The sequence below is a fragment of the Mustelus asterias genome, chromosome 19 (genome assembly GCF_964213995.1).
Source record: "Mustelus asterias chromosome 19, sMusAst1.hap1.1, whole genome shotgun sequence".
In the NCBI taxonomy this organism is placed as follows: Eukaryota; Metazoa; Chordata; class Chondrichthyes; order Carcharhiniformes; family Triakidae; genus Mustelus; species Mustelus asterias.
In genome coordinates, this window is record NC_135819.1 from 54576382 (window position 1) to 54589559 (window position 13178).

The following is a 13178-nucleotide window of genomic DNA, read 5'->3' on the forward strand; positions in this document are numbered from 1 at the left end:
CGTTTCCACTTTGTCAAGTCCAGTAACCTGCCCTACTCCCTCGAGGAAGTTCAGACGATTACCAGGCAATGCAGGGTCTGCGCTGAGTGCAAACCGCAGTTCTATCAGCCAGGTAGAGCGCACCTTGTAAAGGCCACTCGCACGTTTGAGCGCCTTAGCATTGACTTTAAAGGCCCCCTCCCCTCCTCTAACCGCAATGTTTATTTCCTGAATATCATTGATGAATACTCACGTTTCCCTTTTGCCTTCCCCTGCTCGGACATGACCACGGCTACAGTGATTCGGACCCTGACCACACTCTTCACCCTGTTCGGCTTCCCAGCCTATGTCCATAGCGATCGTGGGTCCTCTTTCATGAGTGACGGGCTGCGGCAGTACCTGCTCACCAAAGGCGTTGCCTCCAGCCGCACCACTAGCTATAACCCCAGGGGAAATGGTCAAGTAGAGCGGGGGAGAACGCAACCGTCTGGAAGGTGTAAGGGAAATTGTACTGGATATTGTATGAGTTAGGTTTTTTCTAACACATTCGGCCTAAGTCAGCAAAACCACGATTATTGTACAAACAGAAAAGTTCAGATAAAAGCAAGAGTCATAACCACCATGGTTTAAGAAACAAAGAGATATAACAGGGAGCGACCAATTGCAAATAAAACAGATAAAGGGTCAACTAAAACAATGGTGGCCAAAGAAAGGTCGGGCTGTGAAGTAAGATAACAACCAAGGACAGGCTGTAAAAGTGAGATAAGGATCTTGAGATATGAAGCTGAAATGTACATAAAAAGACTGTAAGCCTGAGGGCTCGTCGGATTGTTCCGGACATCCCGACTTTATTCTGTTGTGCTGGGAAATAAAGTCTACTGCTTGGAAGATCGCTGCTCAGACTCTCTGTTTTAATCGATGTGAATAAATTGTCGTCCTGGGGAACCACGACAAAGGCCGTTCTATTAGCGCTACGGTCTAGGGGCCTTCCAGTCAGCTGTTGGCAAGACATCCTTCCGGACGCATTACATTCCATTAGGTCATTCTTGTGCACAGCGACCAATACGACCCCTCACGAGCGGATGTTTTCATTTCCCAGGAAGTCCTCCTCGGGTACTTCGCTCCCGGATTGGCTGATGTCCCCAGGGCCCGTCCTGCTTCAGAAGCATGTCCGGACCCATAAGGCAGATCCCTTGGTCGAGGAGGTCCAATTGCTCCACGCTAATCCTCAATACGCTTATGTAGCGTACCCTGATGGGCAGGAGGACACGGTTTCTGTCCGTGACTTGGCACCCGCGGGTGCCCCTGAGGTCACCACATCCTTCCGCCCCACGGTCCCTGGTGTTGTCCACTCGGAGATTGCTGCGCCTCTTCCTCCCTCTGTCCCTGTCTCCAATGTAGTGTGCCCAGAGCCTGTTGCGGCCCCCCACCCCCTAGCTCCGGTTCCCACTGTTCCCCATACGCCACCAGGGCCACTGCTCACTCCTCTCGCCCCTGTGTACAGCTCGCTTGAGTCGCCGGAGCCGTCGCCATGCAGTACCCGATGACTGGACGGGACGACGGATCGGTCCGCTTCACACCATCTGGCGCCTTTTCTCGACGCTCACTGTACGGAGCCTGGGCCGACATCGCTCCCTGCTCGGACGACTCTGCGACCTGCACTACAACGATCGCGATGGCGGATCAAGCCACCGGTTCATCTGGACTTGTAATATTGTTTCCGCTTCACCCCCGTGTTGTTTTTTTAAAGGAAGGGGTGAATGTGGTGGACCTCAGTTGTGCCTTTATCCTATATGGACCACCGTTGTGTGTGCTTGTCATACCTGGACACATCCCCTTCCAGTTTGGTTCCTCCCCTCGGCACCTAGTATAAAGTTGGCTGTCTCCTCCCCCTTGTTCAGTCCAGGTCAGTTATTTGTTGGGATCTGCTCCTGATTCTGTTGTGAATAAAAGCCTACACTTGTATTGGCACATCGGTAGTCTTTCGCCTTATTGATAGCACATCATACACCATCTACAAGATTTGCTGAAGCGACTCACCAAGATTCCTTTGGCCAAACCCAGAACCTAGAAGTAGGTGACAGCTACCTAGAAGTACAAAGGCAACATATGTATGGGAGCACCACAAACTGCACGTTCTCCTCCAAACCGCACACCACCCTGACTTGGAACTATTTCTCTATTCCCTCAGTGTTGTTGGGAGAAAGTTCTGGAGAAAGTCCGACAGCACTGCAGGAGTACTTACACCACAGGAACTATGTCACATTATCTCACTGCTCTTCACCACCTGCTTATCATCACCCTCATACCTTAGACAAATAAAAAAATAAATAAAATTAGGCTCCAAATGAATTACTATTAAAGTATGTAAGTAGAAATATTAATATATATTAGTTAAAAATGGGCATTTATAATTGGTTCTTAGCATGGCACTTTTAATGTTAGGAAGGAACAACTCCACTCCACCTTTTGTTCTGCTCCTGACCCTTGTCCAACATCTCCTTCCTTCTCTTTTCAGCCCTTCTCCTCTCCCACTTACCTTTCTCCATGTCTTTCTGTCTCTCCCCGTTCCTTTCTACTCTCACTTTTCCTCTCCTTGTGCCCTCCCTCAGCTCTCGATATTCTCTCTACCTATCTGCTGTGTCCAATAAACAGGATTTAAAGGGTTATAATCAACTCAATATAGCTATACAAACCTATACATTGTTTTAGAACAATGAGTCCATTTATAATTTCTAATACAACTAACATTAATGAAGTACTCTTTAAACGCAGAAAGATATCACTGTATACATGTATAAACATGCATATTGTAGTACAGTTTAAATTGCACACTGTAGATTTTGGGGATTTGTGTAAAGAATTTTGCTTTAAATAGTGTCTGTCTCATTATTTGATTATTTTATGTGATGTGTTCTGCAACTTGAAGAGGAAGATAAACTGAGAAACAGACTTCATTTGTCCTGCTTTAGGGACTTTTTGGTTGGTGCCGAAGGGTGTAACTCATTGCCAGAAACAAACTTCCCTCCAATTAGCAAGCCTGGCTATTGACAAAACTGGAGGCTGGCAGATTAATCCCTCGTAAATATCAGCTTGAAGGTGCCTGGGGTTGTTTTTCAATTAAACATAATTCTCCTCTGGCAAGTGCCAGTTGCAAACTTTAGTGCATGAGTTACGTGAAGGGATAAATCTTTTCCATTAAAGGCCACACAGGAGGTATCTGCTTTTAATTTAAGCCGTAATAAACAAACTTTAAAATATAACTTGTATGATTCATTGAGCTGGTTATTCATCTGCCAGCAATTTTTCAAAGGGATGCCGCCAGGGTATACCATTTTAAAATATTTCAAGCAAAACAAGACCAAAAGAAAGGTAAGGTGATGAAAATGCCAAACTGCCTCTTTGAATGAAAATGTTGCTACAGCTACAGAAAGGATTATTCAGAGAAATTGATACAAAGATTGTTGACTTCTGGTTTCCATAGAAAGTGTTCAAAATAACCTGTCGCAAGCTGTTTAAGAGTAAACAAAAGTTGGAAGCAAGATAGAACAAAGAACAAAGAAAATTACAGCACAGGAACAGGCCCTTCAGCCCTCCAAGCCTGCACCGGCCATGCTGCCCGACTGAACTAAAACCCCTTACCCTTCCGGGGACCATATCCCTCTATTCCCATCCTATTCAGGTATTTGTCAAGACGCCCCTTAAAAGTCACTACCGTATCCGCTTCCACTACCTCTCCCGGCAACGAGTTCCAGGTACCCACTACTTTCTGTGTAAACAATCTGTCTCGTAAATCTCCTTTAAACCTAGTGATGATCAACTTGGCACAAGCTTTATGTATTTTTTTTAAATGCAGTGGTGTATGAAGATTATTTCCAAATGTTCCGGCAATTCATTGATCCAGCCAACAGTCTAATCGCAACAACCACTATCATGTAACTTAAGATAAATATACTATGCAAAGTCCATTGTCAGAAACCACTGACCCAAGTGATGCAGGAATGAACATGGTGGTCCTTTACTGTGTATGAAACTAAAAGCTCGGATATTCATTCACTTCTGTGATTATTTCTGTAGATCAAAGTACCACGAACCCTGATCAAATCTAGATATTAGACATTCGGTCTTGGCTCAAATGGCTGATTTTTCATGTGGTTGCCAAGATGGGACAGGAGGAGGATGAGGCCACAGTTTCACGCCCCAAGGAACATGCCGGTTTGCTGACCTTCTCTCACCTCTGGGCCATTTTGGAATAGGCTAGATCGAGAGTGGTGGTGACAGCCACCCACTCCAATTGGTGGGTAGCCAACTCAGCCATTGAAGGCCACTCTGCCAATTTTTGCAGTCGGCATGCAGGCCCCCACTGAGGCCAGATCATGGGTGAGGGGATGTGGGCAACAGAGTTAAGGGGCAGCACTGTCTCGCCTGCAAGGAAAACCCCCAACCCCTCATCTGACATAGCCCTAGGATCACAGCTGTGACCACTGGCCATCCAGTGGCGGGTTTACATTTGCACAATGATGACCTGGCAGCTGTGGCCTCTCTGTATTTAACGTTCTTGAGAGGACACCTTCATCTTGAGGCATCCTCGGTTTCACCCGCCTATATCATCAGCTCCTACCTCTGACGGTGTGACCACTGGTCTATCAGTGCAGCTGAGCCTCCTACTTGCTCTCCAGCCTCAAGAGTCTGCCCACTGCCCTTGGCTGGACGGAGCTCCCAAAGTTAGTTCTCCAGAATCACTCTTAGGGTCCCACCATCAATATTTCCCAGTCCCCAAGCTGGAATTCACCCCAGCTTGGGGACTGGAATGGGGACCCTGGAATGCAAATCCAGCCCAAAGATCCCCTTGTGCCAAAAAGTTTAAAATGATCAAAGCTGAAACAGGTAGTAACAGGTATTGTGGCTGTGTTCATTTAACTATTACCACTGATCCAATTTTCTTAGATTTCCTGGTTATGGTATGATAAAGTGAATTTTCTGGTTACAATAGCAATAAGTACTTTTAGCCAATCACCTCCCCGCCAATCAGAAACTATCTTTCAGCTATAAAGGGAGGAAAAATATTTGTCTTTATTATAAATGCGACAGATTGTAACAATATAACTTTGGGGTCCTGTTGGAGAACCGTTCACATTCTGTGATTAAAAGGAACTGAAATTATTGTCCATTTTTGTTAATTAAAATTCACACAGATAGCAGAAGGCCAGTGACAATGCTCTGCACATTTAACTGTGTATTACAAATACAAACCCATCTTCCTTAACTAAAGTAATGCCTGAAAGCAATGAAAATTTGCCTTCAGATTATATTCATGAAAACAGAGTGGATGCTACAGGCACGATCTTACCGGCCATTCACGCCACGCTCTCACTGCAGCGAGGTTGGAGAGTTTGGCGCCCAGCCAAATCTCCGTTCACTGCAGCTGGATGGGAAAATCCTGCCGGCATGAGCGGTGGTAACATTCCGGCCTGCATCTTTCAGTTAAGTTTTTTTAACTCTTTCATGGGATGTGGGCATCGCTGGCTGGGCCAGCATTTATTGCCCATCCTTAAATGCCCTTGAATTGAGTGGCTTGCTAGGCCATTTCAGGGACCATTTTAAGAGTCAACCACATTGCTGTGCTTCTGGGGTCACATGTCGGCCAGATCAAGTAAGGTGGCAGATTTCCTTCCCTGAAGGACATTAGCAAACCAGTTGGGTTTTTATGACAAATTGACAATGGTTCCATGGTCATCATTAGATGTTTAATTCCAGATTGGTTTATTGAATTCAAATTGCACCATCTATCATAGTGGAATTTGAACCCGTGTCTCCAGAACATTGACCTGGACCTCTGGGTTACTAGTCAAGTGACAATACTACTCCGCCACTGCCTCCAGTCATTTTTTAATGACCACATCATTGAAAAATGTGCCTAATTTATTTACCGCTTTCCTCTTTTTCTTCTTAATATATCCTTATTTCTTCATCACTCACTCTAACAGCAAGTGTAAACATTCTCTCATTGAGGAGCGAGAGGAAACAGAAGAATGCTTTGGAGTTAGGGATATCCGGGGTAGACATCACCATGCATTGCAGCTGCTTTTTTGGGTGGGAAAAAAAAGGCACAAAACCAAATAGTTTAGCACTGAGGCAGTCTGCACACAATACTCATTGTGCTTATGTTCCAGGCTTCACGGTGGACACTGAAACAGGCCCTTAAATATCAACTGTGATCCCATTTAGAAATTTGTGTCCAGCTCAGAAATCTTCAGTGAGTCCAACAACTGCCAACCAGAGGGTCTGAGGAGTAGATGTTTGGCCCCAAATCAAGGGGTGTCTTGGTCCCCCTCCTGCAACCGCTCCCACCTATCCTCCTGGGACTTCGCTGAGGGCCACTCCTAGACTGGCTGCACTTAAGTCTTTGTTTGGGTGAGTTGCCTCTGGGAACAGCTTGTGCTGAATCTAACTGGTTTCAGCACTGTCAGCTGTGGCTCAGTCGGTACTGCTCCTGCCTTTGAGTTCCAGTTCGAACTCCACAGCTTGGGCTCAGAAATCAAGGCTAACTCTCTCATGCAGTGCTGCGGGAATGCTGCATTGTTGGAGCTGCTGTCTTTGGATGAGATGTTAAACTGAGGCCCCCAGCTGCCGGCTTGAGCAGCTGTAAAAGATTACGTGGAACTAGTTCAAAAAAAAGGAAAAAGTTTATTTAAAGTTTATTTTAATAGTCACAAGTAGGCTTTCATTAACTCTGTAATGAAGTTACTGTGAAAGTTCCCTAGAGGGACAGTATCCCCAGTGTCCAGGCCAAAATGTATTCCCCAGTCAACAGCACTAAAATAGATTGCCTGGTCATTATCACATTGCTGATCATGGAAGTTTGCTGTATGCAAATTGGCTATAACAGTTCCTGCATTACAACATTTCCAAATGATGTGATTGCATCATTCTGTGATCCACCGATATGGTTCTGTGTAGTGTACTTATTTGTTTTGCATTATTATTGCAATATGACCTGCATAGAGGTTGAAAAGAAAGCTGGTTCAATCAGAACAGCGATTTGAATGTTCGCTTAATGATAAAAAAGCAGTATATTGATTTATTCTGGCCTCATTTCATCAAGTCAATGCTCGTTCTACTGGGAAAGGTTGAAGAAGAGCTCATGCAAAAGTCATTAATATCTGCTTCAAATCACAGAGAGATATCTGTCATGCTCTCACACAAGGAGATATAGGGCAGTTTTAATCAACCATAAGATTAAGATGCTTGGATTGGTTGCTGGGCAGTTGGTGCTCCTTAACCTGGGAAAGGACCTAAATCAGATTGAAGATGTGCAGCATTGCACAGAGTGGCCTATTTGGCTTAGCTTGAATACACAACCTTCGTTCTTTCACTTAAAAGCAATAGGATTAAAAGTTATATCCAGATTCTTCTGCATGGTTTCATGGTTGAACATCATGAAATGTGACATTTCCCATTGGCCCCTTCACAAAATGAATTGTGAAAAAAATCCCTTTGTGGGTCCAGTGGCACTACACTTGCACCTGCCTGCAAAAACCTTCAACTGTGTGTACCAGCCACAATCACCAGGTCAAGAAAACATCTGTCTAGGAAAAAGTAGTTACACCTCCTCTGACTTGCTTTGGGTTAACACAGTAAGAAGTTTAACAACACCAGGTTAAAGTCCAACAGGTTTATTTGGTAGCAAAAGCCACACTTTTGCTACCAAATAAACCTGTTGGACTTTAACCTGGTGTTGTTAAACTTCTTACTGTGTTTACCCCAGTCCAACGCCGGCATCTCCACATCATTGCTTTGGGTTGACAGAGGTGAGTGATTTTCATAGAATAGAATAGAATCCATACAGTGCAGAAGAGGCCATTCGGCCCATCGGGTCTGCACCGACTGTCTGACCAAGTATCTTAGACAGGCTATCTCCCCCACCCTATCTCACCTAACCCCACACATTTATCATGGCTAATCCCCCTAACCTACACATTTTGGGACACTAAGGGGCAATTTATCATGACCAATTCACCTAACCTGCACATAGAAACGTAGAAACATAGAAAAACTGCAGCACAAAACAGGCCCTTCGGCCCCACAAGTTGTGCCGAACATATCCCTACCTTTTAGGCCTTTGGAGTGTGGGAGGAAACCCACGTAGACACGGGGAGAACGTGTAAATTCCACACAGTCACCCAAGCCTGGAATCGAACCTGTGAGGCAGCAGTGCAAATCACTGTGCCACCGTGCTGCCCACACTGTCTTCCTTGTGTTTCTGAGGCTGGTTATCAACTTATTACAATCTACTAACCTACTGCAAAATAGAATCACATCATTCCATCCCAAAATACATGCCGTACATTTGTTCAAATTAAAATCCATATCTCATCCTGCTTAATTGTGTTCAAATCATCTCTCAGGAGATTCAGAACACAATTTAAAAAATCAATCATCCCACACAGAAGCTTACTTCCTGCCGACTGAACAGAAAGAATTGTCCCACATGCTGACTGAGCACAAACACTTGACAAGAGGAGCGTGAGGCCCAAGCTAACCACAGTTCTTGCAAGTGTGTGCCTCAAAGAAAAGGGGAAAAGGGAGATGAAGGGCAAAAGAAATATAAAACTTCAACAAAGATGTGCAGGTTAGGTGGATTGGCCATGGTAAATTACCCCTTAATGCTAGGGGGACCAGCAGGGTAAATATGTGGGGTTACGGGGGTAGGGTCTGGGTGGGATTGTTGTTGGTTCAGACTTGATGGGCTGAATGGCCTCCTGCTGCACTGTAGGGATTCTATGATTCTGTGAAACTGAATCATTAATGATCAATGGACAATGGGGATCTGGATTGTCTCGCTTTCTGTAATCAAGATTTCATGCTAAGTGAGTCTGTTATTACGGAGAAATAATCAGGGAATTTAATTAAAGAAAATCTCTTACTTTGGTTGTAAAAGATGCATTCTTGCCGTAATGATTTATCATTTGATCTCTGTGTAAACAGCGGCAGTTAATTACATTCCTTCGCACTGTCCAGATGAAGTAGGGAATTTCTTTTGTTATCATGTTTGACTGAAATAAGATAATAAATCTAATCATTAAATTGTTAGTCTACAATAAACATATAAATAGAAGTGCCAGCAAGAATGCTTAACCTGCACTTATTTTCAACACAGCAACATGCAATGGTCCAATGGTGCACTAGTTTGCAAATAAATCTTAAAAATATATGATTGATATAAGGCCCACATTTCCACAGACCATGAACATTCCACCTCACCTGGCTCAAATCCTATTATTTAAATAAAAGTAAATTACTGCGGGTACTGGAATCTGAAACAAAAACAGAAAATGCTGAAAAACCTCAGCAGATCTGATAGCAACTGTGGAGAGAGAACAGAGCTAACGTTCAAAGCCACAATGAAGGGTCATCCAGACTCAAAACGTTGGCTCTATTCTCACTCCACAGATGTTGTCAGACCTGCTGAGATTTTCTTGCTTTTTCTCTTGTTGTTCCTATTTTTTAATGTCTCTTTCAACCTTTCCGCACCTTGACAGTGCATAGGTCAGACTTTCATCTGATTTAGTAGTTAATTGGCAGGAGTTCATCGCTTGAAACGCTTTACACCACCATCAAGTACAGTCACATTCACACAGACAAACTAAGGGGCAGTTTAGTGTGGCCAATCCATCTTCCTCGCATGTCTATAGAACGTGTGAGCATCTAGAGGAAACCCACACAGAAGACCCCAGGCCAGAATTGAACCTGGATTCTGGTGTGCTGTGAGACAGCGGTGCTAACCACTGTGCCACCCATTATTTAATGTAGTATTTGTTAATAAGTTCAAATGGTAACTCACTTGATGACAGAGCCTTGACATGTAACCCCCACTGGGAGTAAATGACTGGCACAATTTGGCAGGCACACAGTTTGTGCACCAGATGATGATACAATTGGTCTCTGCCCTTTTTGGTCAATTGCTAGATTCTACCAGTAGGTTCCACCATCTGATTCTTGCAGGCATTCCTTTCCTTGCTAACTTAAGATAAAGAGATGGGACAGGTTGGATGGTATCAACACCAAAAAGTCCTTGCAGTCCTGCTTCAGATATCCCCAATGCAATGCACACCTGAAGGCCTGTCCAAGAGAGCAAAGGTTAATTGCCACATGATGTCTCCCATCTTTCTGACTTACAAACACGAGAATCTGAAGGTGCCAATTCTGCAGTGTTTACTAAGAATTGTAAATGCATGTGTGGTTTAGACCTTTGATATATCTAAATGAAACGATTCAGCCTTCCTTATTAGATTAAAGTGACTCTCTCTGCCTGACTTTTATGAATACATTAACCTGGATTGCCCTTGTCCCAACTTTTGACTTTGTCCTGACCCAGGTCTATTTCTCTGGGTTGTGAGTGGAGATAAGGGGAGGGGAGGGGGGTCACAATGTATGCAGGGAAGGCCCTTGACATCTGGAGCCCACCTTTACAATCAGTGGGGATTCTAACAATCCTTCCTGCAACACCCAAAGAAGCAGAGGAGGCCCAGGCTAAAGGAGCACTGGGCCCCGGAAATTGGAGAGGCATTTGAAATACATTATTTTAGACTGAGCCAATGTCCAATCAAGTGAAGGGGAACCTGGAATAAAAGGAGGGAGAGGTGCCCAGTTTAGGTCCTCTCCCCTCAGAAAGGTCTTTGGGAATCTTCCATTTCTGCCCCAAGCTGGCAGTCTGTGTGGGAAGTAGAACCAAGAAAAGAGAAGAGAAAGTATGTATGTGGCAGAATGAAAAATCAAGTCAACACAAGGACACGATCATAAGTCTCTTCATTTCTTTCCACCTGTATTGGGACACAATAGTGGTTGAAAATGCAAGCCATTGTTTCACAACACTCGGTGTGGGAAACAATCATGTTGTCGCACCTATTTGAAATGCATCCATTTTACGGAGGGAAAAGAGCACTAACAATGGTTAATTTTTCAGGGTTACACTGTCTGCTTCAAGATACCGGAGAAACATCCAATGGTGCATTGGACTCCGATCATATTCCGATATTTAAGGTGGCCATCTAAAACAGGCTCTTCAACATGCTAATAAAAGGCTTAATGCATGCATTAGAACCCCTCTGGAAAATTGGGATGTTCAACAAGGAACAACATCCGCTGTTCCATTCAGATTTTCCTGCCGTGCTTTCCTAACACGTAATGCCACCAAACAGGTAAATTAATTAATTGTCTTTGATATAGAGCCAGGGGGAACGGAAGTTGGAACTTTCCAAGTCTGTAAGTTTGCATAAAGTGTATTTACTAATTGGGGGGTGCTTCGTAAGTCAATACAAGCACTTTGTAATGCCAACAAGTGAGATTTAACCAGCTTTTCCATGATGCAGGCATTGTAAAATAGCATTGGGTTCATTGGCAGAGGGAAGAGAGTTTCTCCACAGTCAAAAAAGAAGAGGCATTCTTGGATATCACAGGAGAGCTATTTCAACAAATACCCTGTCACGTCACTGGCAGCAAATCACCTTTCCATCCCTTCTAAATTTGAAAACCTTTTCCTAATATTGAAAAGATTTTATTTAATAGCTTCATCTAGATAGCAGCATAAAATATTGTTAAACAGGTTGTATCTTTACCGTACCACTAAATGATGGATGTTGTTTATACAATTGAAGTTAAAATGGGATTCCTCCTCTTCTTGAAGCTTCAAAGACTCATCATCTAATATAAAAACATGAAGTAAATTAGTGGAATTCTTAACATGAAGGCATCTCGAGTTACAATTGTCTTAATTGCGAATGGCTCGCTAACTGATTATTTTTCCTCCATTCCTAACTCTATACTTGCCTTTGCTGCTGAGCTGGCAAGCAGGGAATTCTGAAAGTATAATGTATGGAATTTCCATCACTAACATTAGGAGACTATTTAACATTAAGAGACTCTCCTTTTGGGCAGCACAGTGGTTAGCACTGCTGCCTCACAGCGCCAGGGACCCGGGTTCAATTCCGGCCTTGGGGAACTGTCTGCGTGGAGTCTGCACGTTGTCACCATGTCTGCGTGGGTTTCCTCCGGGTGCTCCGGTTTCCCCCAACAATCCAAAGATGTGCAGATTAGGTGGATTAGCCATGCTAAATTGCCATTTAGTGTGCCAAGATCTGTAGGTTAGAGGGATTACCAGGATAAATGTGTGAGGGTTGCAGGGATAGGGTGGGGGAGGGGTGGCCTTGGTGAAATGCTCTGTCAGAGAATTGATGCAGACTCAATGGGCCGAATGTCCTCTTTCTGCACTGTAGGGAATCTATGATAATGCATCAAGTTTGTTTGCCTTACTCCAAGGCAGGGACATTTACTTTGTTCTCTACCATTAATAACTATTACTTTGAGCTCAGCTTTATCTAAGCATATTCAATTATGTTGCAAGCCTGTTCTTGTTTCCAGTAGAAATGTTGCAATTCCAGTAATAATCCTTCTCCCTACCCATATGGGCAGCACGGTGGCGCAATGGTTAGCACTGCTGTCTAACAGCGCTAGGGGCCTGGGTTCGATTCCCGGCTTGGGCCACTGTCTGTGTGGAGTTTGCATGTTCTCACCATGTCTGCTTGGGTTTCCTCTGAGTGCTCTGGTTTCCCCCCCAAAGTCCGAAAGACATGCTGGTTAGGGTGCATTGGCCATGCTAAATTCTCCCTCAGTGTACGCAAACAGGTGCCGGAATGTGGTGACTAGGGGATTTTCACAGTAACTTCATTATGGTGTTAATGTAAGCCTACTTGTGACACCAATAAATAAAATTTATGATACTATCTACAAAAAGTAGAGAATACAGGTATCTGAAACAACAACGTTTGCGGATTTCTATCTGTTCCTCAAAAGAAATTCATTTAATGATATACGGGAATGATACCATCCTGGTGCAGTTCACTTTCCAGGAATGGTATATCCATAAACAAAAACTCCCACACTATAAAAAGCATTCTTACTGCCAGCAATGCTTGCTTTGTCGGTGTGGAGTTTGCACGTTCTCCTCGTATCTGTGTGGATTTCCTCCGGGCGCTCCGGTTTCCTCCCACAGTCCGAAAGACATGCTGGTCATGCTAAATTATCCCCGAGTGTACCCGAACAGGTGCCGGATTGTGGCGACTAGGGGATTTTCACAGTAACTTCATTGCAGTGTTAATATAAGCCTACTTGTGACCAATAAATGAACTTTACTTTACTTT

At 44.0% G+C, this 13178-nt stretch overlaps 1 protein-coding gene across 1 annotated transcript in view; it reads right to left on the reverse strand.

The window, feature by feature from the left end:
- Positions 1-13178, reverse strand: part of LOC144507489 (protein monoglycylase TTLL8-like) — a 74745-nt gene that overhangs the window by 57277 nt on the left and 4290 nt on the right. The window contains exons 4-5 of the mRNA XM_078234615.1: positions 11603-11682; positions 8907-9035 (exon numbers count right to left, since the gene is read on the reverse strand). Coding sequence (XP_078090741.1) covers positions 8907-9035; positions 11603-11682 — 209 coding nt within the window. The remainder of the gene's footprint in view (positions 1-8906; positions 9036-11602; positions 11683-13178) is intronic.